This window comes from Hemibagrus wyckioides, linkage group LG26, assembly GCF_019097595.1.
Source record: "Hemibagrus wyckioides isolate EC202008001 linkage group LG26, SWU_Hwy_1.0, whole genome shotgun sequence".
NCBI classification, from domain to species: domain Eukaryota; kingdom Metazoa; phylum Chordata; class Actinopteri; order Siluriformes; family Bagridae; genus Hemibagrus; species Hemibagrus wyckioides.
Genome location: NC_080735.1, coordinates 4,477,334 through 4,501,698, shown reverse-complemented (window position 1 = coordinate 4,501,698; position 24,365 = coordinate 4,477,334). Strand labels below are relative to the sequence as shown.

The 24,365-nt window shown below is 37.5% G+C and overlaps 1 protein-coding gene across 4 annotated transcripts in view; it reads right to left on the bottom strand.

Annotated features, from left to right (window-relative positions):
- fn1b (fibronectin 1b) overlaps positions 1–20,856 on the bottom strand; it is a 31,970-nt gene extending 11,114 nt beyond the window's left edge. For 2 of the 4 annotated variants that reach the window (XM_058380852.1, XM_058380854.1), the window contains exons 1-24: positions 20,564–20,856; positions 18,349–18,474; positions 17,583–17,720; positions 17,122–17,253; positions 15,998–16,135; positions 15,473–15,643; positions 14,476–14,673; positions 14,091–14,273; positions 13,090–13,266; positions 12,201–12,353; positions 11,212–11,340; positions 10,814–10,954; positions 8,930–9,042; positions 8,005–8,173; positions 7,485–7,661; positions 6,436–6,564; positions 5,599–5,688; positions 5,316–5,510; positions 3,362–3,643; positions 3,012–3,278; positions 2,654–2,748; positions 1,672–1,840; positions 1,496–1,582; positions 588–779 (exon numbers count right to left, since the gene is read on the bottom strand). In XM_058380852.1, coding sequence (XP_058236835.1) covers positions 588–779; positions 1,496–1,582; positions 1,672–1,840; positions 2,654–2,748; positions 3,012–3,278; positions 3,362–3,643; positions 5,316–5,510; positions 5,599–5,688; positions 6,436–6,564; positions 7,485–7,661; positions 8,005–8,173; positions 8,930–9,042; positions 10,814–10,954; positions 11,212–11,340; positions 12,201–12,353; positions 13,090–13,266; positions 14,091–14,273; positions 14,476–14,673; positions 15,473–15,643; positions 15,998–16,135; positions 17,122–17,253; positions 17,583–17,720; positions 18,349–18,474; positions 20,564–20,702 — 3,790 coding nt within the window. In that variant the 5' untranslated portion in view covers positions 20,703–20,856. The remainder of the gene's footprint in view (positions 1–587; positions 780–1,495; positions 1,583–1,671; positions 1,841–2,653; positions 2,749–3,011; positions 3,279–3,361; positions 3,644–5,315; positions 5,511–5,598; positions 5,689–6,435; positions 6,565–7,484; positions 7,662–8,004; positions 8,174–8,929; positions 9,043–10,813; positions 10,955–11,211; positions 11,341–12,200; positions 12,354–13,089; positions 13,267–14,090; positions 14,274–14,475; positions 14,674–15,472; positions 15,644–15,997; positions 16,136–17,121; positions 17,254–17,582; positions 17,721–18,348; positions 18,475–20,563) is intronic. The other 2 variants (XM_058380853.1, XM_058380855.1) reach the window with 1 other exon arrangement.
- Between the last annotated feature and the right edge of the window lie 3,509 nt (positions 20,857–24,365).

The window sequence follows — 24,365 nt, the reverse complement described above, 5'->3', positions numbered from 1 at the left end:
GATTCTCATTGAAATGCCACATGCAACAAAATTGAACAAATAAGTACTCAGTTATTAATAATATATTATAATAGCTACAGATAATCCAATTACAAGGCAATCATATGGTATGCAATTAAACTGAAATGTTCATAACATTTTCTTAAATTCTTATTAAGACAAAATTCATCATATTTAGTACAGAAAGTGAATTAATATATCGAGGCAGCCAGAATTAATAAAAAAAATAATACAGAATCTTTTAGTTATTAATTAGATACAGTAAGCAAGGGGATGATGTAAGCGTCAAGGCTTATAGATAAAAACGCCCGCCAAAGTTTTTGCAATTTTTGAACGGATATTTCGTTCAGTCTCAGGGAAGTCAACAGTCCACCATCTTGTTTTTTGTCTCTGCTTGCTCATGCTTTGGGAATTTTAGGAATGTTAATTCTATTTTATTTGATATCCTTTTCTAACTAGTTTTAGCTACAATCTATTTGTCTCAATTTGGAGGAACACATCATGTTCATTGTCTGCATTTGCATATTTCCTGTAACAAATAATGCTAGCGTTCCCAGAACCTCCACATGATGAGGGGCAGTGGTTACCTTGTGTGATAACTGATGAAATGGGTTCACTCTCCAAGTGATTTTTAACGGCATAGACACTGACGTTATACTCAATGCCAGGGCTCAGGTTCTCCAGTGTACAGGAAGTCTGGCCACCTCGCACAAACTCCTCCAGAGAATTCCCACGCTGCCCTGTGGTGGGCGTACATGTCACCCGGTAACCTGTGATGTCTGATGATGGGATGGAGGGGCGGGAGTGGGGAAGGGGGGGTGTTAGGAAAAAATGAAAATGTTTAGAAAATGTAAGGGATAAATGAATGACATTGGGGAATAGGATAAAAAAAGATTTTTCATTTTTAAAAAAGACAAGATGTAAACTAAATAATAAAAAAGGCAGGAATAACAAATTTAAGTGAAATGGGAAAAAACTAGTTATTATAAAATTGGACATTTTTATTTACATAATTTTACATTTTAAATTTCAAAATAAAAATTAAAAAAGGGGGGAAAATTGCTCCAGAAAAAAAAAAAACTGGAGGAAAAACTGCCTTAACATGAGCTAATCCATGTTTAAATATATATGTATATATATATATATATATTATAAAAAATGTTTCCTATACATAAAATACATATTTAAACCTGGATTAGCTCATGTTAAGCCATGTTTTCTATGGTAGAAACAAAAATATGTAAATAAAAAAGTTCTGACTGTGTTTGTTAAGAAAAAAAAAAAAAAAAAAAGAAATAAAACAGGAAAACATTGACAGTTTAAGCTGTAAAAAGTTTTAAAATTTAATTTAGGTTAAAAATACAGGTTTTTTTAAACAAAAGAAAAAATTCTGACCATTTCCATGACAAAAAAAACAAACAAAAAACAATTCAGCCTTACTAACATTAACAGCAGGACTGACAAACACAGACACACAGCTGAGATATGTATTTACCGGGAGTGGTGGTAGCCTGCCAGTGTACATTGAGGTTGCCTGTGTCAGGGCTGGACACCAGATTCAGATGGCTTGGTGGAGACAAGGCTAAAGAACAAACAAAAACAAAAGACACTTTAATATTCACACCAAACAAACATCTTTAGACCTAAACATTATTCTCCTTCAATCCTTACGTGTAATGATGTTGCGTGTGATTGGGTTGCCCTGTCTGCGGCCGTTGAAGATGGGCTGCAGGCTGTAGATGTAATCCACTCCAGGGGTCAGGCCTGAGATGTAGATACTTCCTGAGTCGGAGGTCACGACCCTAGGAGCCTCACCACCCTGACTGGGTTTCACTGACATCTGATAAAAAAAACAATGAGCACTGAGTTATCTCTTTTCTAATATATCAAATAGTGCTTATAGTTCTGTAGAGATGACCTAAATACAGTAGAAATGACACAAAAGTGTATCAACATTTTCATCAGATGTGTTGGTAAATTAAAAAAACAACAACTCTGTACAAGTAAAATGATGCAATAATTACATTTAGCCAAACAAGCGTACTTTCCACCATTTTGAGAAGCACAGGTAGGCCAAAAATGTATAAAATGTGAGAACACTGTTGCTAGACAACCAAGAAACAATTACAGCAAAGAATATGCTAGCTAATGGCTAAAATAAATGATTTAACTAGGTAGAGTCTTCGTACACAGGCAAAGAAAAGACAAAGTGACAAAAGAAATGAGATAAAAGTGTAGAGGAAAACCCATTTCCTCAGATGTGTTGGTTAATGTTTAAAAAAACGATTATGTACATCTAAATTACGCTGAAATTACACTTACTATGAGCTGCTAGCAAAACACTTATGATTTCCACCATTCTGAAAGGACAGAAGTTCAAAAATGCTAAAGGTGTGAAAACATTGTTGCTAGGCAACCAGGAAATCTTGATAGCAAAGTATATGCTAGCTCATGACTTAAAGAAATCATTTAATTAGGTAGAATCTTTTATATACAGATAAAGAAAAGGCAAAGTGACAGAAGAAATGAGACGCATGTGTAGAGAATAACAACTTTTTCCTCAAACGTGTTGGTAAATTCTTAAAATAAACGACTCTGTGTAACTAAAATTAAACTTAAGCATATAGCATCAGCTGCTGTGTTGTGTGTTTACTCTGTAGCTGAAGCGAGGAACAGGAGTCCAGGAGATGATGATGGACGTGTCGGTGACGTCCGTGGAAAAACGGGGGGCGTTACCAAACGGCACGGCTGAGTAACACAAACATTAACAGCAAGAAGTTTTAAGTGCTAATTCCACAAAAAACGTTATATGCTAATGTAACAAGTGTATTTATTTTCTGTTTCTAACAATTTTACACAGCTAAATACACAGCTAAACGTCCCTGCTACAACTAGCAACTGCCTCCAACTGCCTGCTTTTTAGCAGCGTGACTTCTTCAAATTTCTAGCTTTTTTTGTATCAGAAACTTATATGGCCTATAGCCATTTGCCTTGCTTTTGAAACAACTCACAGGTGGTGATGGATCCAGAGATGCCCTCGCTCAGTGTGCTGCCCTGCTCCGAGTGCACTGTGATGGTGTACAACGTGTTCGGCTGCAGGTCCTGGATGGTGTACTGGGTCTCCTCGGGTCGGACCCTCACCTGTGTCGGACGGGCAGAATCCTTGGTGGTTATAAAGAGGCGGTATCCTGTGATTTGGCCTAGTGGGGCAGACCACATCACCAGAATAGTGTCTTCTGTGACATCTGGGAAGCGCAGGTCTGTAGGAGCCTTAGGTCCTGAAGGTACAAGAGGTCAAAGGTTAACGACCAGGCAGTCTAACTACATAATAAATACTACACACAAATAAGTGCAGACTTACGTGTTGACTTCTCCCCCACCAGCGGCTGGCTCTCGGCTCCACCGTAGATGGCGTAGACGTGGAAGCGGTACAAGGTGCCGGGCTGCAGGTGTGTGATCTCGGCATAGGCGTTGGGCGTGATGGGGAACTGTAGAGGCTTCTGCGTGGCACGGCCATCCGAACCCACGGGTTCATAGGTCACACGGTAGCCGGACACCTCGCTGGGCGGTCCGGTCCATGTGATAGTGATCTTCACGTCAGTCACCTCGTAGAACTGGAGCTCAGTTGGTGCCTGGACTTCCTCTAAAGGGGCAGGAGTCACACAAGGTGATGTTAAAACAGGTATGAAATGATTCAAGTGAAGAATAAAAATTAACTTCACAGTGGAATCCAGATATGACGACATGTTACAGCTTTATTACAGAGAGCAAAAGTGTCTCACAGATGTGACTTTTGTTGATGTTCATGGTTTTGCATTGTTGTTGTTTAGAGTACACAACATGCACTGCACTAACAAGAAAGAAAGAAAGAAAGAAAGAAAGAAAGAAAGAAAGAAAGAAAGAAAGAAAGAAAGAAAGAAAGAAAGAAAGAAAAGAAAAAACTACAGGAATAAAAAAAAACAATTAAAGAAAAAAGAAAAAAGGTTCATCAAAAATGAAAACAAAAAAAAAGAATGAAAAAGAGAGAAAGAAATACAGAATGAAGGACAAAAAGTAAAAAAATATTGCACAAACCAACAAAACAAGCAAAAAACAACAAGAAAGAAAGAAAGAAAGAAAGAGAAAGAAAGAAAGAAAGAAAGAAAGAAAGAAAGAAAGAAAGAAAGAAAGAAAGAAGACAAAAATAAAAGAAAAAAACAAAAGGAATAAAAAACTATTAAAGAAAATAAATAATAAAGATTAATCAAAAATCATAAAGGAAAAAATAAAATCAATGAAAAAGAAAGAAAGAAAGAAAGAAAGAAAGAAAGACATAAAAACAAAAAGTAAAAAAATATATTTTTTAAATATTCGACAAAACAAAAAAAAAAAGAAAAAAGAAATCCAAAGAAAAAGAATTTTTCGGAAAGAAAACAGCTTCAGCTTCAGACTGCACGTGACCCAGTGTAAGATCAGCAGTATAGAAGATAAATGGATGGAAAAAGGCCCTTTGTGTCTGCTGTGTGAATAACACCCTGTTCATCAGTGCAGTTCCACTGTTACTACACACACCTCATCTCTGCTGTGGAACGTTAATAAGAACAGAGCTGCTCAGGGTGTGTGTGTGTGTGTGTGTGAGGTCCTGTTCTTGATTATCTCGCCAACTGGCACTTGGACTAAAAGTCACTCCGAATCGAATGGAAACCTGGCGCACACCTCTGTGTGAGAGAGTAAGTGTGTGTGTGTGTGTGTTATGCCTTATAGGAAAGAAGGCGTTATTGTAATAAGATTTAAAACCAGCACATGCCAAGCTTACATCACGTTTGCTGCTAGGGCAGGATTTTTGGTATTATTATTATTATTATTATCATTATTATTATTGTTGTTGTTGTTATTGTTGTTGAATAGGAACAGAATGCTGCTTTGAAGAAGGAACCCAGTTTTAAAGGTGCATTTGTCAGGGTTTTTTGTTTGTTTTTTATAGTCAGTTGTTATGTAGCTGTTTGGAGAATTGCGTTATGGCACAGAAAGGACTGAAAAAAAAAGAAAAATAGAGGGAAAGAACAATGGAAGGAGTGGAAGAAAGAAGGAAATTAGAATACAACAGAAAAAAAGAGTTCTGTAAAGGAAGGAAAGAAAAAGGGAGGATGGGGTTAATGGGGAAAGAAAGAAAGAAAGAAAGAAAGAAAGAAAGAAAGAAAGAAAGAAAGAAAGAAAGAAAGAAAGAAAGAAAGAAAGAAAGAAAAACTTTGTGCACATGGGCGCAGTTGGGGGTGTGGTCAGTGGCTGAGCTCCGCCCTTTAATCACTGCAGGTGTTATTAGCCATGTCTCTCACCGGGCTGCTGCTCTCCAGCTGTGTGGACCTGCAGCACCACCGGTTCACTCTCCAGGTTTTCTTCCACGGCGTAGATGCTAACATTATATGACTGACCCGGCTGGAGGTCAACCAGGGTCACCGAGGTCACCGTCTCAGGCAGGATGAGCTCCGTGCTGCTGCCTTCAAGAACTGGGGTGTACACCACACGGTAACCTACACACACACACACACACACACATAAATCCCAGTCTAGAATTCCGGATAAAAGAATACTTCCATAATAAGTAAGTTTGGAATGTACTGGTGATCGGCGCTTGTGGTTTGGTCCAGGAGATCACGATGGACGTTTCCCCGACATCCGTAACTTGGTGATTGGTCGGAGTGTCCGGAGCTGAGAAGCACAAACACTTGCATTTAGCCTCTCTGTAGCTCCTCTAAGGTAATTAGCAAGCTAACAAAATCTAACTCCATTTCAAAATGTTAGCTAAGCAGCTATCTCATGTGACTAGCTGTTTTAATAGTTGAGCTAATCAGCTGCCTTACTAACACCTTGCATAGGTCACTAGCTAGTCTTTTAACAAGACAGCTAGCACAGTCGCTTGCTGTTTTGTGTGACTAGTTAGTTAACTATGCTAGAAGTGAATAACTATGTAGTCATTGGTTTGGAAAGTACGGAGCTTGCACTGCAGTCAGCTAATAACTTTCCAACTAGTCGCTAGCATTGACGGTGCCAATATAGAATTAGCAAGCAACAACAATTAAACAAGAATGACGTAGATGAAGTGAATTCCTTAGATCTTTAGTGGCATAGCTTGCCAGAATGCTAACTAAATAGCCAGACTGGTGTGCTAACAGCTAGCACATGTTTTACATGGTGAGTTAGCTCACTGTGTCACAAATTAGTAATAAACAAAGTAGCCAAAATTGAATAATATTCTTCAAACTATCAAGCTAAGTAGCTAGTATGGTAGCTAACCAGTTAACTGATGGGTAGTGTAGCTGCAGGTTGCTATGCTAGGAGGAACATTATAGCTGAAGTGATTTATTTAGCCTGTTAACTTTCCAGCTAGCGGCTAGCTTTTTTCTTTCGTCAAAAAACAAAACCACTCCCTGAAAGGAGAACTAGCTAGGTCCATACCGGTGGTCTGAGTGGTGGTGAGGATGAGGTTCATGGTTCCTTCTGGCTCGACTTCGTAAACCTGGACCTGGTAGGTTCGGCCTGGCAGGAGTCTGTCGATGTTCACTGACGTGGTGGTGCGAGGAAGATCTGAAACAAATCAAAACGTGTGAAAAATCGAATCCTAGAAACATTTTACATTTCTGGCATTCGGCAGACTCCCTTATCCTGAGTCACTTCAAATTCATCTCATTTTGTACAACTGAGGCTTAAGGGCCTTGCTCAGGGGCCCAGCAGTGGTGGACTTGGTGGACCTGGGATTGGAACTCATAACCTTCTGATCAGTAGTCTAACATCCTGTTTAACCATTTATCCATCTCTAAACAAAGCAGTTACTATAATGCTAGTTTGTGTGTTAGCCTGTTTACTATAATGCTAATTCGTGTGCTAGCATGTTTACTATAATGCTAATTCGTGTGTTAGCCTGTGTACTCTAATGCTGGTCTGTGTGTTAGCCTCTTTAATGCTAGATTTTGTCTTAACCTGTTTACTATAATGCTAATTCGTGTGTTAGCATGTTTACCATAATGCTAATTTGTGTGTTAGCCTGTTTACTATAATACTAATTTGTGTGTTAACCTGTTTACTATAATGCTAATTCGTGTTAGCATGTTTACTATAATGCTAATTTGTGTGTTAGCCTGTTTACTACAATGCTAGTTTGTGTGTTATCCTGTTTACTACAATGCTAGTTTGTGTGTTAGCCTGTGTACCCAAATGCTGGTCTGTGTGTTAGCCTCTTTAATGCTAGATTTTGTCTTAGCCTGTTTACTATAACACTAATTTGTATGTTAGCCTGTTTACTATAACTCTAGTCTGTCTGTTAGACTCTTTAATGCTAGATTTTGTCTTAGCCTGTTTACTATAATGCTAGTTTGTGTGTTAGCCTGTTTATTATAATGCTAGTTTGTGTTAGCATGTTCACTATATGGCTAGCTTGTATGTTAGCTTGTTTACTCTGATGCTAGTTTGTGTGTTAACCTGTATACTATAAGGCTAGTTGTCGTTACCGATCACCGTGGGCTCGGCTCCCTCCTCAGATAGTTCGTACTGCACTCTAAATCCGGAAATGGTTTCAGACGCTGAGGTCCAGGAAACGATGAAACTGCTGGACGTGATCTCGGTGATGGATTCCGACGTGTCCACCACTCGAATGGGCTCGGTGCTCACGCCTTCCGTAGGAACCACTAGAAAGAAGAAGTGCAAAAAAGAAACATGTTCACTGGTTTGCTAAATTAATGCTAGTTCATGGGTTAGCTTGTTAGCTAGAATGTTAGCTTATGAATTAGCATGCTTACTATAATGCTAGTTCATGGGAGAGCTAGTTTACTATAATGTTAGCCTATGGATTAGCATGTTTACTGTAATGCTAGTTCAAGGGTTAGCTTGTTTGCTATAATGCTAACTCATGGGATAGCTTGTTTAAAATAATGTTAGCTTAAAGATTTGCATGTTTACTATAATGCTAGTTCATGAGTATTCCTCTGAGAGGGTAATGAAGGATGAGAGGTAGCGTGTGAGGTGACGTACGCGAGCCGTAGGATGTGGTGAAGTCGAATCTGGTCACCTCTCTGTGACCATAGCTCAGGATGCTAATGAGCTGACCCTCGTAGGTGAGGCCCGGTTTCAGGCCTGAGATAGTGTAGGAGTTGATGTGGCTGGGAATAACCACCTCCTTCCACGGAGTCCGAGTGTTTTTCTGTGACAAAAAGCAGCAGAAGATTCAGAGAATGAATGCTGCGAAGTCCTACTTCTTCTTTCTTTCTTTCTTTCTTTCTTTCTTTCTTTCTTTCTTTCTTTCTTTCTTTCTTTCTTCTTCACACCCTACTTCTCTTTGTCTTTCTCAGTTTTTGTTCTCTTATAAATAGTTACTTGTCTGTACTTTGCCAAATGTATTGAAAGGGAACTTCAGTTAGAAAGAACTTCAAAGCACCGGGGCGACTTTCTAAACAGTCGTTTCCTACACTGCACCATGAACACTACTGCACACTGAACATGAGAATAAACACCAGTGACTGAACTTCTCCTGATCTTCTCCTAAATTTCTCCCGAACTTCTTTAAATCCACTCGTGTGTGTGAAGTCCAAGGCCTGTGTGCTTGTTTGTGTGTGATTAAGTGTCATGCGCTGTCCTCCTGTACCTTAGTGTAAATATCTCTTCCACATGTTTACAGAAGTGAAATTTTCTCTGAATAGTTTGAGCAATACTACAGACATAACAAATCAGGCTTCAGTGTGTATTTTCTACACTGCAAGTCAACAAATCCTAATGCAGAGCCCTGAGGTATCCCACAGGAAAACCGTGCAGTATAAATCCACTGCTTCCTGTAGGGTTCTGAGACTCTGTGAGGTTGTATGGAATTATTTACATTAAATAGTCAAATTTAAAAACAGAACCAGTCCCATTACTGAGCCCTGAGGTACACCACACTGAAACCAGGCTAGCATGAACCTACCACTCTCCACTTCAGGATGTACTGGGTGATGTGGGCAGACGCTGGCGGGTTCCACTGGATGGGGTGTGAGTTGGGCTGGTTTGCTGTCTCTGTGATGGTCACACGTACTGGAACTAGGGAAATAAAGTTAGCAATAGGATTAATAACAGGATTAGCATTCTTTCTTTCTTTCTTTCTTTCTTTCTTTCTTTCTTTCTTTCTATCTTTCTATCTTTCTTTCTTTCTTTCTTTCTTTCTTTCTTTCTTTCTTTCTTTCTTTCTTTCTTTCTGTCTTTCTTTCTTTCTTTCTTTGTCCCAGAACTCATTTTGTCTTTTGTATTCTTTCTTTATTTTAAACTTTCTTCTGCGTTATCTTCATTCTTTACTTTCTTTGCTCTTTCTTCATCTTCTTTATTTGATTCTTTGCGTTTTTGTTTCATTTTTTATAGTTCTTTCTTTCTTTCTTTCTTTCTTTCTTTCTTTCTTTCTTTCTTTCTTTCTTTCTTTCTTTCCTTCCATATTTCATCTCTCTCTCTCTCTCTCTCTCTCTCTCTCTCTCTGTCTCTCTCTCTCTCTCTCTCTTGCTCGCTCATTTACTACCATCCTTTCATTTATTATTTTTATTTTGTTTTTTTCTTATTGGCTACTGTTCTTCTTTATTGATTTTCTTTCTTTCTTTTTCTTTCTTTCTTTCTTTCTTTCTTTCTTTCTTTCTTTCTTTCTTTCTTTCTTTCTTTCTTTCTTTCTTTCTTTCCCTTTCTCTCGTTCTTAAAATCTTTTTCATTCTTTCTGTCTTTACTATTTACTAACATTAGTCTTTCTTTCTTTCTTTCTTTCTTTCTTGAAATCTTTTCTTCTTAATTATTGAACCTGAACTCTTTCTTTCAATCTTTCATTTATTTACCATAACCACTTCTTTTCTTCCTTTTTTCATCTCTCCCCCTTCCTCCTTTCTTCTTCCTTTTTGTTCAGTAGTTACTTTTCCATACTGTAATATGATGAACTTAACTTGAATGTTAAAGGGAGAAAAAAACAGAAAGGAAAAAGTGACCTTTGAGTTTGAGCTCAGTTTAGCAGCACCTTTTTTTTTTTGGTCAGAAAAAAACCCTTCAAACACTCAAAGTAACTTGTGCTTCAGGTCTGCGTCTGGACAAAGTCTAAATGAATCCGAAAAGCTTTGTTTCAACTCAATCAGTGTGGAAGAGTTCTTCTTAACACAACTCTGAAGAAGTGATCAAAGGGGAAGTGTGTGAAGAAAGAAGGAGCCACGTCCACACCCATCTCGATGAACTGTGAGAGTTAAAAAGCGAAAAAAAAGAACGACGACGACTGGTCAGCTGACCCTTTCTATGCGAGACAAACTCTGATTAACAATCAGATAACGATGTACTGACAGCGTCAGCACCAGACTAAGGTCCAATATGTGGATCAAACATGTTTACGTAACATTTTCCACTCTCTAACCCCATGAAAAGTTATTCTCCTCCTCTCTGAATCCAGCTTCCTGTGAAGCAAATTTCCTCAAAAATGTTAAAGGAATTTTTTTTTTTGAAATGTCAAACGTTGGTCTTTGCTTTCACAATTTAATCCAACAAGTTACATCCATCACACACGAGCCATAAAACTGGCAAGCTGCTACCTGGAGTAATAAAACCCATTACAGTGAACTAAAAATGTCCATCTCTGCAGCATAAAGGTGTGTATTTAAAAAAATGGGCATGGCTTAATATTCTATTAATGCAATGCTTGATTGATCACTCTCTCTTACAGATTTAAGATTAGCCCCACCCATTGATGCAATGTTTTATGTGTATGATATGGTTTATTAAACCTCACTGGAAAGCATTTCTGTTTTAGCTAATGCTGCTTTTTTCCTAGATGTAGTCAGAGATTATGGTAACTCACCCCGGGCCTGGAGAGGCTCGCAAGCGTGTTCTCCGATACCGTTCCCGTAACAGGTACAGCGATACTGGACACCGTGGCTCACTTTATCCCACGCCTCTCCGATCTGATAGAACACTTTTGTCTCGGCTTCTTGGCACTGATCTGCAGGCGAAAAAAGAAAAATATTTATATTACTAAAGTGCAGATGTTCGTACTTTCTCGAGCTGTCAAACCGACTGGGAAACATCTGCACTGGCAAAGTTTCCAAAGAAGTCTTTCTCTGTCTGAGTCCAGACAGCTGTGAGCTTTTATTCTCAAGAAAAAGCAAAAACAAGGCACAACCCAAGAAGCTCTGATGGGTGTGAAAATGTCTCTGGGTATCAGAGATTAAAAGAGAGCAAGGAGAGAGCGTATCTTACCAATAGCGTCGCATTTCCAGCGGCCGCGGCCCTGACCGAAGCAGGTGCAGTTCATCATGTAGCCCTCATTGTGGCGCTTGTCAAACTTCTGGCCCACTTCATACGTGAGTCCTTCGACAATACACTGATCTGATGGACAAAAGTTTATCATTGTAACTAACAATTTTTGATGTGAATTAGCTACAGAATAATAGATAGATTTGGGTTTGGGTAGTTAACATTTAAAAGTTTTGGAGGTGGTTGGTGCAGATGTTGTGTTACAGTAACTATAGTTATATAGTTATAGTTACAGCTACAGGATTAAATATGAAGTTATGAGAAGCTATGGCTATAAAAAATAATCTTGGTTTAGATTATAGTAACAACAGTTAGCAAATAAATATGAGTACGGTAGCTAGTAGTGATAACTTCAGATATAACGTTTGAAGGGTAAAGTTATAGACAATACTGAAGTTTGGGTTACAGAAGCTTTAGTGAAAAATGATGAAGTTTGGGTTATGATATCTAGAAGAAAATCTAAATTTGGGGCACAGTAGCTATAGCTGTAAAAATAAACATGAAGTGTAGGTTGCAGAAGCTATAGTTATGAAACAATAACAGTATAGTTTTACAAACAAAGACAAATTTGGGGTATAATACCTATAGAAATCAATACAATGATGTGTTAAAGTTACCTATAGTTATCTATAACTATGAAGAAAAGGTGAATTTTGGATTTTGCATGCTATGAAATAAATCGAATTTTAAGATATGATAGCTAGAGAAATAAATATGAAATTTGGTTTTTGGTAGCTATAAAAATATATGAAGTTAAAGCTATTGACAGAAATCTGAAATCTGTGTTACTGTGACCATAAAATAATACAGGAAGTTGTGTCAGATATATTAATAAATACATGCAAATTATTTGGAGGTTGAAGTAAACATAAAAACTAAACTTCAGGATTTAGAATGCTAATAGGATATGAGATTCACGTTTGGGTTTGCACCTCGAAGCTGTGAGTAGGCGATGCAGCTCCACTCGCCCCGGCCGTTACCCAAACACTTGCAGCGCATCATGTGACCCATGGTGTCATGACGCTTGTCCCACTCATCCCCCAGGCGGTACATGACGTCGTTTACTGTGCAGATTTCCTCATGGGCTAAAGAACACATTAAATTACAGTAAGATTAGTGGGTTGTGTTTATTTTCTATAACATCAAATCGCATATCTCAAACTAAACAAATATGGGTCTCTCTGGGTTTAGTCAAGTTTATATGGGTTTTAATCAGGGATTAGCCAGGTCTATAGTCAGACTTAGGTCTAAACGTTGACAAGGTTTGATAAAGATTTAGTGAGAACACAGTCATGATTTACTAAATGTTTAGTCTGGGATTAATTGTTCTACTGTTTATTTAGAATTAAGCCTTTTTTAAAAAAAAATCAATTGTTTGTTTTTACAACAATTAGAATAGATTTTTGTTTCATATGAGATTCAACAATGTACTCTGTGTGTGTATGTGTGTGTGTGTGATCTCAGCATGGCCTCTTTAAAAAAAAAGGGGGGGGGGGATCATGTAGCTCTGGCCTAGACAGTCTCAAATCAGCGTCTAGTTAAGGCAAATTATCATGCTCTCATAAAGACTCCCGCTCATAATGACATAATGGCCCTTAAATCCTGCACTCGGGTTTTGACGACCTGGACGCCAGCATGGCTGGTTTCATGAAAAAGCTATTTGCGTCTATAAAACCAAACCTCATGGCAGAGATTCAGACAAAAAGGATGATTCAGTGCAAGGGTCTGACTGGCCAGCTGCGTCCCAGCATGCTTATTCGAGTAGTGTATTTAATTCAGACAAAACCAGATATTCTGTCTTTATGCAAGTGAGCTGTTTACCTGCCATAGGACAGAATCCGTAGCGTCGCTCTTCGTCGTAGTTCGCTGTCGTGCCGCACCATTTCATCCCGTCGCGTCGGCCGTCGGCTGTGCAGTCTGTGTAATTACGCCCGTTGTACAGGAAGGGAAAGTGGCACTGAGCGCCATTGGAGTTTCCACCACGAGTTGTAACCATCACTGCAAGAGAAATATAAAACTTCATATAAACAGCACCTTCAAGCAAGTTCTCTCCTGTTCAATCAGAATCCTACTGTAATATCTTTTAAAACAACGATACAAACTTGAATATTCAGTCTACACAAAGACATGTTCAACTTTTTTTTCATTAGCTGACAGACTAGACGGAAATGTATACAAGAGTAAGTGGGATTTCATCCAAAAGCTATGAATTTAGATGGAATCCCAAACCTGAGACCTTTAAATCAGCTCAATCCCAAATTTTGGGTTCAGTAAAAAAAAACCTGGACTCAGGGCTCAATCAGATGTGTCTAAATCAGAAGGTCCAATCCCAGGATCCTATATGGGATTACCATCGCTTAGGTTTAGGATTGGATGAAAAATCCTAATCCAAACCCAAAAGATTTAGTTTCAATTACAAAACTAGGATCTTTATAGTCATTAAACCCAACCAGAACCTTAGATTCCAAAGATAAGAATTTGGGTAGAATTCTAAAGCTGGGACTTTAGGTCCAATCCCAAAGCATAAACCATAGATCCAGATCTAAAGCTGTGAAATTAGGTCCAAAGTTTTAGTTCTAGTCTCTAAGATGTGATTTAAGGCTTGGTCTTGCTGATTTAATCCCAAAGCTAATCCTAGTCAACTCGTGATTCAAATCCCAAAGCTAAAACCATGTATGCTGTGTAATGTGTCCAGAGACCAGGTAGACACATTTAAATTCAATTCAAAGTCTCAAATCTAGTCTGAGTTCAAACCCACAGCTAAGATTCAGGTTAAATCTGGTTTATTAGAAATTTGAATGTTTAATCAAAGCGTCACTTACAGTTCCTCTGAGTGCAGAAGGAGTACTGGCGATCCACGTCATAGTTAGAGGTGGTGCTGCACCACAGCTGCCCGTCAGTTCGGCCTTCAGAGATGCATGAGTAGTGTGTTTTCTCCCCGAAAACAAAGGGGAACACACACGGCTGCCCATTGGAGTTCCCACCGTACACCTGAGACTGACCATCTGTACACACACACACAAAAGAATTAGTGGAATTCAAAATGAAAGCCAATATTGAAGCTTTTATGTCAATAAGTCATAAAACTTTAGTCAAGTTCACTCGCATTCCTGAGGAAACTGAGGCGAAAGCAGAAAAACTAGCAAGTCTTTGTTTGGACAAATTGTTGTTAGTGTTATGATGGCGTATGTTCTAATTTGGCCGTACCCCATTCTTCACAGCCGATGCCTCCATTAACACAGGTGCATATCATCTGCTGGCTGCCCTGCGTTTGGACCCAGCGCATGCCGTTGTAGTAGGTGGTGCCGGATCCGGTTTGGCACGCGCCAATCTCAACCAACTCGGGCACAATGGTCAGCTGATGAGTGACGGGTCTGACCTCAGTGGACAAGGCCGAGCCTGAACCTGAATCAGGGAGAATAGAACAACAGGGCAAGAACAAACAGCAAGAAAACCTGTTAACATACAACTGCAGACCTGCACCATACAAAGTCAAATTAATTTCATATAAGTAATTAATTTAATTGAATACATTTCACTTGGTCAAAGAAATACTGCATAATTATAAAGACTCCTGTGATTGTCATTTTCATTCAATTTATCCATTTAATTTAGATTTTCTTAGATTTTAGAAGTTTCAAATGTGTGGAGAACAATTGAAATCAAATTTTGCTAATTGGTTAATTATTACAATTATTAATAAATCACATCTACATTCATAACAATAATAATAATGATATGTGATGATAAAGATTATTTGTATCATTTATTTTAATAAATAATGGAATTATTATTAAATAATTTAAATGATTAGATAAATGAATTCTATATAATTGGGCATAAAATAAATTTGAAAAAGGTTTTATTTGTATTTATTAAAATATTTTTAAAAAAGATATAATTAATGTAAGCAATATTGATATTTTTTAAATAAAAAAATTATTTGTATTTTTAGTTAAAATACAAATATATGTACTTACTTTGGAAGGCCAACATTATATTTTATTTTTTTATTTATTCCAAAGAACAGTTATTAATCATAATTCTTGGGCTGTATGAAGAACCCGACGTGGATAAGATCGTTTTCCTAAAGCAGCTAAGTCTAGAATAAATGGTTAGTCATGATGGTGAATGCAGTGTGGGCAGACTGTTAGATTTGAATGAAGAAATGATTGGGAGAGATTTTGATAAATCACTATGTTACCTGAATCGCACTCACCCAGGGCGGTTTGGGCAGACAAGTGACTCTCACATTTCCATTCGCCACGCCCGTTTCCCATACAAATGCACTGCTGCTTGCGGCCTTGCGAGTCAACTTTGTTCCACGTCTCACCAATACGGTACGACTGCCTCATGTCCTGGTCATTACAGCGGTCTGAAAGAGCCACATTATTGTTTTATTATTACACTTTCCTCATGTTTGCATTTCTGGAATTTCTGGCATTAGGTTGACCTAGAGCGACTTACAATTTATCTCATTTTATACAATTGAGCAATTGAGAGTTAAGGGCCTTGCTCAGGGGCCCAGCAGTGGCAGCTTGGAGGACCTGGGATTCAAACTCACAACCTTCTGCTCAGTAGTCAGCTAAGAATCTGTCACTGGAGCCAGCTAGTCTTGTGTAACTCGGCATATACAAGCTCCACAGTTAATAACTCATCTCAGCTAGCTTGAAAATGGTTCTTTTGTACCAAATGACACAATAACGACAGCTTGTGACACGTCACTCACTCCTGGAGGTGCAGGTGATGCGTCCGTTCCCTTCACCCAGACACGTGCAGTCGACGATCATCCAGCCCTGATAAAGTTTCTCCCACGTCTGCCCCACCACGTACGACATGCCCTGTGATGTGTCGTAGCAGCGCTCGGCTGTAAAAATATAAACACACGTTAATATTATAAGCAGACCTGCTGCAATAACTTGAGAAATTATTACATAGTGTGATACACTAGAGTAGATAGTACTGTGATGTAAAGTTTAAAATATCATAAAAGTTTTCTTGTTTCGATAAAACCCTTTTCTAACAAATTATTGTGTGAAATACAATAGCATTAAAAATAATACATATAATGCAAACACCTAAAATAATTAAAATATTTCAATCAAATAAAAAATCAAATCAAATCAAAAGAAACAAATAAATAAATAAGTGGAAAATAATAATTGAAAGAAAAATAAGAAAAATAAATAGTGATATACAAAAAAAACCTAAACAATAAAACAGTATAAATAACTAAAAAATAATTCAACATTAGAGAATAATGAAAAAAAAACTGGAAAAATACCCCTCCCACACCCATATGATTTAATTATAAATATAACAAATAATTAAATACCATAAATATAACTTAATTATAATTAAAAATGTAAGATAATTATAAGTAAAAACAAACAAATATCATTTAAAACTTTTTAAAATATTTTAATTAAAATAGAAATTTGAACTTACACTACATATGTATTTATTGTATTTAGATAATAATTATATATTTAATCTACTTTATTTTTCCTGCCCTTGTTCTTGTCTCTATTATGCTTAAGGTATGTATGATATTTTTATGTATTTATGTGTGTCATTAATATTGAAATGTAAACGTGCAATCATCAATTTCGCAAGGTTACTGGGTTTGTTTGTATTTGTTGTACTGTCGATATTGACCACTGTCCTCTCAGTATTTACACTGAGTTTAATCATTATCTCTGATTTAGCAGAATCTTCCCTCCTCAGCATTATGTGTCTCGACCTAAGCGATGATCCTGTTGAAGGTAAACCTTTCACATTCTCTTAACATCCCGATGATAATTAGTCAGAAAATGTCGACCTTTGACTCCGGGGCATTTCTTTAGCACTTACCGATGGGTTTGCAGGTCCACTCGCCCTTCCCATTGCCAAGACACACACACTCCAGCATGTAGTCGCCCGTGTCATGGGGTCGTGTCCAGGTCTCGCCGATTCGGTACGAGCGACCTCCTTCATGGCAGCGATCTGTCGCAAAGACAAAACAAGACAGCTCACAACTGCAAACTTTTCACATAAAAAACATTAATATAATGGTAATGATATAATGACTTAGGAATTAGCTTGTTTATTACAATGCTAGTTCATAGATTAGCTGAGTTTGCTATAACACTAGTTCAAGTTAGCATGCTTACTCTGAGGCTAGGACAGTCTGTTATCATTAATTAATTTATTTCTTATAATCCTAATCCGTCATGACAATAAGGGGCGCTGTGCTGTGGCACATTTCTACCTCTAGACTACATTTAAAGTTTTTTGAAATGCAAAACTTATTATTTGTCCCGAACATGACTCACTTGCAATGGTGCAGCTGATTTTGCCTCGGCCCGAGCCGATGCAGGTGCAGTCCCAGATCATCCCATCCTTTGGCCTCTCATATGTCTCACCCACACGGTATGACCTCGCGTTGATTTTATCAAAGCACATCTCTTCAGCTAAACAGAACAAAACCATCACGGTTAAAGTAGGGACACTTAGGAACAATTTTTATTGGCTGTAAACAAAGTGACTACAAAAGCAAATATAAAATTCAAAATGGACACCAATAAAGCTAAATATTAGAGATTTCTTTAAAAAACAACTGTGAAAAGGTGTCAGAATGACAATGAGACTGAGATGACAAACAAAAACATTTATTTTTGTAACAAACTAATTGTGAAATGTCTAGTAAATATATTAACTACATACATACAACACAAATATAGATTTTAAAAATCTGAAACAAGAAAATTAACTCAATCCAAAAAAATAAAAAAGAGGATGTAAAATAATTTGCATATAATGAATAATTTACAAAATAATTATTATCACAAAAAAATCTATAATTATTAAAAAAAAAATAATTAAATGTACTGATTGGTCAGGAATGAATGTTTGTTTTGATTAATATTTTTATTGATTTTATTTTCCACTAAAATATTTCTATATATCTTATATATATTTCTAATTAACACAAATGGTACGCATTTGAGCTCAAGTTCCAGTTCAGTATAATTCTAATGTATTTCAATTTTCATAGTGCATAAAGTAAAAGCCAGTGTTGCGCATAGTTTTCATTCTCACCTGCAGGTTTGGATTCACACTGGACGCCTGCCGATCCTTTGCATGTGCACAGTACGGTGCTGTCCATGTAGGGTCGTTCCCACTGGTCGTTAACTCTGTAAAACTGCCCATTCTCCATACAGCCAGCTGTGCAAGAAAGAAAATGACCCATGAATCACGGCAAGGTTTTACAAACAACCTGAAGTTCCTCCACAATTCAATACAAATATATATTCAATATTGAATCAAGTTTTTGATATTTGATTAAAGACTTCTGAATGAAATTCCATAGCAACAAAGGTTAAATATTGATTACGAAATTGCTTGTTTTCACAAAATTCTACATAAAAGCATAAAAACAGCTTATCCAACAATACCTTTATTATTTATATTGCTGGCTTACTTTAAATTGTGTTCCTTAAGTAGGTTTATGTTAAGTTCTAGTGCAAAAATGAAAAATTTCAGAGCTTCATGTCAGGGATGTTCACAAAAAAACAAGGGCTCTATTTATATTTCTATTTATATTTCTAGGCAGATATTTTACATCAATTTTCATTTAAAAATGAATGTATATGAGTATAATCTTGCTAAACTGATAATTTTATGACTGCTTCTTATAATATGAACATCTTACTATCAAGGCAGTTAACAATCTAACAGAAAAGTGTGTCAAATTTCAGCTACAATCAACCTCAAACAGTGTGTGTTCTGATTTCTACTATTAAGTTGTTATGCACATGTATTTAATCACAAAACAAACAATTAAGTGCATTATATTTTTGAGACAGTATTATTTTTTCACAATTATTTAGCAATGAAATGAAATTTTGTAGCTACACAATTCTGTTTAAAGTATTTATAAGAATTTATTTTTGGTTGAAATACAATTTTGGGGACATCAGTCACAACTTATTGTGTAAATAAATTCAAATAATGAATCCTGTTATTTTATGCAGTTAAATGAAATTTTATAGCTACAGATTTTTAGAAAGTTATTTTTGGTTGAAAAAAAAGCTTTTATTACTTTTGAGTGCAAAAAGTCATAAATTAATGTGTAAATGCAGACTTTTCCATTAATATGTAAGATTAATTTATCAATAAAACTTTTACATGTGTTATTTTATCTTAGGTTTACTTTGTAAAGTTTTGTTGTTGTTGTTGCTCCATTTATGGTGATTGCTGTTAATATTGATAGCTTAAGTTGGGTTCCAAAAAATGACACATTTAGTGTTACTTCAGACATTTTTTTGTACACATGTGACTTTATCAGTAGCAGTAACTTCTTCATCATCGATTACTGAGGTTCTGGAGAGTAAAACCGATATGTGAAAGAAATATTCACATATTTGTATGTAACATATGTGGATTTACAAAAAAATTACTACAAGAAATATAATTTATCTAATATAATAATTAACAAAACCGATCAAATTCAATAATAAAAACAATTGGCAAGAAATTGTACTATCAATTAATTGTCCTAGGTTATGAAGCATGCTGTGGCACACACTATGCCATGCCACAAGTTTGCAATAAAATAAGATTCTGTAGCTACACAATGTTGTTTCAAACTTTTTAGGTGAAGTAGACTTGTGTTACTTTTGAGCTACATTATTCACAACTTAATGTGCAAATACAGACTGTAAGTGGTATTTTACACAATCATCCACCAAGTTTTGTAAATCTAAACAATATTAGGCGAAACTATTATTTATTTATTTTTGTTTACAATTTGAGCCACATTGCACATGCAAATATAGACTCTACCTGTTTTTTCGTTTCATTCTGTAGCTTAAATGTGCTGTTTAAATTAAATCTAAGAATTTATTTTTAGCTTAAATTTAATAAAGACTTATTTTTTTGAGGGACAATAGACATAAAATAATGTTTTAAATCATTATACCTAAACCTACCTTTTAAAGCAAGTATTGGAATTTACTTTTTACTTTTACGTGACTTTGTTTACATACAGTGATTATATTTGGACTAAGAAGCAACATTTGTATTAACTTTTATTTAACAAGATGCAACTTGCAAGATGCAACATCATATATTTGAAGCATTTTCACACTGCAAAACATATTAATAAAAGATTAAATGTAGGTTTTCTTATTGGAAAATGATGCACGACAGTTATGTGTAACACTGGATTTAGGTGCATTGCAGTTGCACAGCTTTAACTGGAACTCTCCAGTCTCTCCATCTGGACATTTTTTTCATGTGTGTTGTCCCTCACCTTGGCGTGCCAACGCCAGCTCTTCCGCTGGTATGTCCAGGACCTGCTGTTGTTGTCCCTGTCGCTTATTCCTGCTGGACTGCGGCAAACACAACACCGCGCTGCACGCGCACAGCGCCAACAGCACCAAGCGCCTCATCCTCGCGCACAGAAAAATATTTCAAAAATCTAATTTATGACAAAGCACTTTTTTTCTAACAAAAAAACCCACTTTGCTGGATTTCAGTGCGTTTTCTTGATTCTTGGGGCGGGCTGCGCTCCTGACCCGTCCAAGCAGCACCGTGCGCTTGTTGCGTCTCAGCCCCGGTTTTTAAAGCGCACAGACCTGCACGCGCTTCTGTCCGGGGGCGGGGTTTATCAGACCACGTTCTAATTGGTGGGAAGTTTTCTTTTAGGCGAGCGCGAGCGCATCATCTGTAACGGCTATGGCCAGAAATGAGTCAGCTGCAGGTTTTATAACCAAATGGAAAAATGATCCACTGAATAAATACATTGTTCTGATCTGAATATCATAGAAATATATAGAATATATATTTTCCTGGTCGGGAATATTTTCCCAACTCAAATGCATCGTTTATAATCTAGTCCTATGGATATAAACTTGATTTCTGTAACATTTTTAATAATTAAAACAGTCTCAGATTAGTATTATTAAACATTCATTATCCTTCGTTAAGTACGGAGCTCGTCTTAAGACCATTTATCATCAGACTAAAGAAGGGGCACGTGCACAAACAGAGTTTACACAATAGCATACAATATTCATTCTACATTAAACATAAAAAAAAAAAAAAAAAAAAACCTGCCAAGTGACACGAATAACCTCTGGTTACAATGGCACCTGTCAAGAAGTAAAAAAATATATTATACAGCAAAGTGAATAGTCATTTCTTCAAGTTGATGTGTTGGAAGAAGAAAAATGGGCAAGTGTAAGGATCTGAGTGGCTTTGAAAAGAGACAAATTGTGACGGCTATACGACAGGTCAGGGCATCTCCGTAACAGGTATGCAGTGATTAGTACCATCAACCTAAACATTGTTGCAGTCCAAGTCCACATCTTCATGGTAACGATGTTCCATAAAGGCAGTATCCTCTTTCAGCAGGATAACGCTTCTTGCCACACTGTGCTCAGAAACGATTTGAGGAACGTGACAGAGTTCACTGTGTTGCCATGGCCTTTAAATTCCCTTGATTTCAATATGCATCTGTGAGTCATGCTGGACAAACATGTCAGATCTATAGAGACCTCACCTCATAGATTATGCAAGTTAAACGATCTGTTGCTGACATCTTGGTACCAGATACCACAACACACCTTGTGGAGGTGAGAGGAGATGTCTTGAAAAGTAAGAGCTGTTTTGGCAGCATAAGAGCACCTACACAATATTAGGCATGTGGTTTTATTGGTATGGTGGATCAGTGTATATTTAGCAGCACTTCATAGTAATCTGAATAGTACATAGGTGATGTTTCAGGTCAAATACAGTGCTGAGGCAGAAGTGGTAGCTCAGGTGTTGGACTTTGAGAGGTTGTCAGTTTGAATCCCAGGACCATCAAGCTGCCACTGCTAGGTCCTTGAGCAAGATCCACTGTATATAAGTGTGTACGTCACTCTCGATAATGAAGTTTGGTTAATGCATGGCTAGGTAGCCTATCTAGCCAGGTTTAGCTTGTCCAGCATTGCAAAAACATTTTATTATGGGATTAGTTGTATGTTCATTTAGACCAACGTCTAAATGACGCAAAGCGGCACGTAGTGATGTCATCTCAGCACTATCAAGCAAATCCGATCTCAAACCTATCTTAACTGACAAGATAAATGATGTGCCTGAGCCCATTAGCATAGCTCAGATACACACTGTTTCCCTTAGGATATTACGATTTTGGAAAGGATTAGCTCGCTGCTGTCAGGGAACTCCTGCGCTCCGTCAAACGTCGAGGGGAAAAGTTCACCATCCGGTGAGGAGAGCTCATCTTGTCACTCCGTCTCTCTATCAAACTCTAAACAAATTCACTTTTATACAAGAGTAGAGCTCTTAGCGCAACATTTTGTTTGGTTATTAACCTCCTTGCTTCTAAAAAACGGTTACGAAATGTTTAAAAGAGATGGATTGTAAAAGAGAGAGGAGGCTAGAGAGTGAGAAAACACCCTGTAACATGAGCATGAGCAGATGTATTCATGCCGCTGTGTGGGTGTACACTAAAACACACACGAGTCTTTCCTAAAAGCAATTTATCTTATTATATGATTTCCACCTTGATGAGTTCACCTGTCTAGGGTTGTGTTAGTCACTGCCTGTCGTGTGTGTGTGTGGGTGTGTGTGTTTGCCTCTGATTCATGTCTCTGAGAATCATGGACTTGTTCACTTGCATATTTACTGGTTCAAAGGCCACTATGTAGGCGTCTGTGTGTGTTAGAGTGTGTGTGTGTGTTTTTTTAGATAACTGTATTCATGCTATTTGTTGGTGGGAAGGGGCTAACTGTAGATTTGCATGTCAGTGGATTCAGTCATCTTCTTAATTACGAATACTATGTTTATGGCTGAAATGCTAATACACTATCGATCTTCAGCTTACTAGATGAAGGTTTTGCACAAAATTTGTAGATATTTATGATTCTTTACTGTGACATTGATAATAGCTCCAGTTCTGTCTGAAGAAAAGAGCACTAAAACATGATGCTACCATCACCATGCTGCATCACTGGTGTGTCTTATTCGGTGATGCATCAAACATATCTTTTTATTTGACCTTTTGGAATTGGTCTCATCAGACTGTAACTCATTCTGTCACATGGCTTTGAGGTGGTTTAGTTGATCTTGGATGCAAAGAGTAGTCAATACTTGTCACGTATTCTGGCTGCTCCTTTAATGTTCCTGTAGATCTCTTGGTAGACTCCCTGGTAAGTTTTTGTCTTGTCCTTGTATACTGTATTGCCTCCTCCAAATCATTGAATTCTGGTATTGTTTTTCAGGGGTTGGGCTCGGCCCCTTAACTCCAGTGAAAGGAACTCTTAATGCTTCAGCTTCATACCAAGACATTTTGGACAATTTCATGCTCCTAAATTTGTGGGAACAGTTTGGGGATGACCCCTTCCTGTTCCAACATGACTGCAGACCAGTGCACAAAGCAAGGTCCATAAACACATGGATGAGTGAGTTTGATGTGGAGGAACTTGACTGGCCTGCACAGAGTCCTGACCTCAACCCCATAGAACACCTTTGTGATGAATTAGAGCGGAGACTGCGAGCCAGGCCAAAACTGGGACGTCTGTCTTTACATGCACATGAATGTAATATGCAGTTGTCCCGCCCTTTGCAGCTATAACAGCTTCAACTCTTCTGGGAAGGCTTTCCACAAGGAAACTAGGAGTGTGTTTATGGGAATTTTTGACCATTCCTCTAGAAGCACATTGATGAAGTCAGGCACTGATGTTGAAAGAGAAGGTCTGGGTCGCAGTCTCTGCTCTACTTCATCCCAAAGGTGTTCTATCAGGTTGAGGTCAGGACTCTGTGAAGTTCCTCCACACCAAACTCACTCATCCATGTCTTTATGGACCTTGCTTTGTGCACTGGTGTACAGTCATGTTGGAACAGGAAGGGGTCATCCCCAAACTGTTCCCACAAAGTTGGGGGCATGAAATTGTCCAAAATGTCTTGGTATGCTGAAGCATTAAGAGTTCCTTTCACTGGAATGCAGGGGCCGAGCCCAACCCCTGAAAAACAACACTTGAATTCAATGATTTGGAGGGGTTTTCCAAAACATTTGGCAATATAGTGTATATATTTTAGAGGGTTCTTGG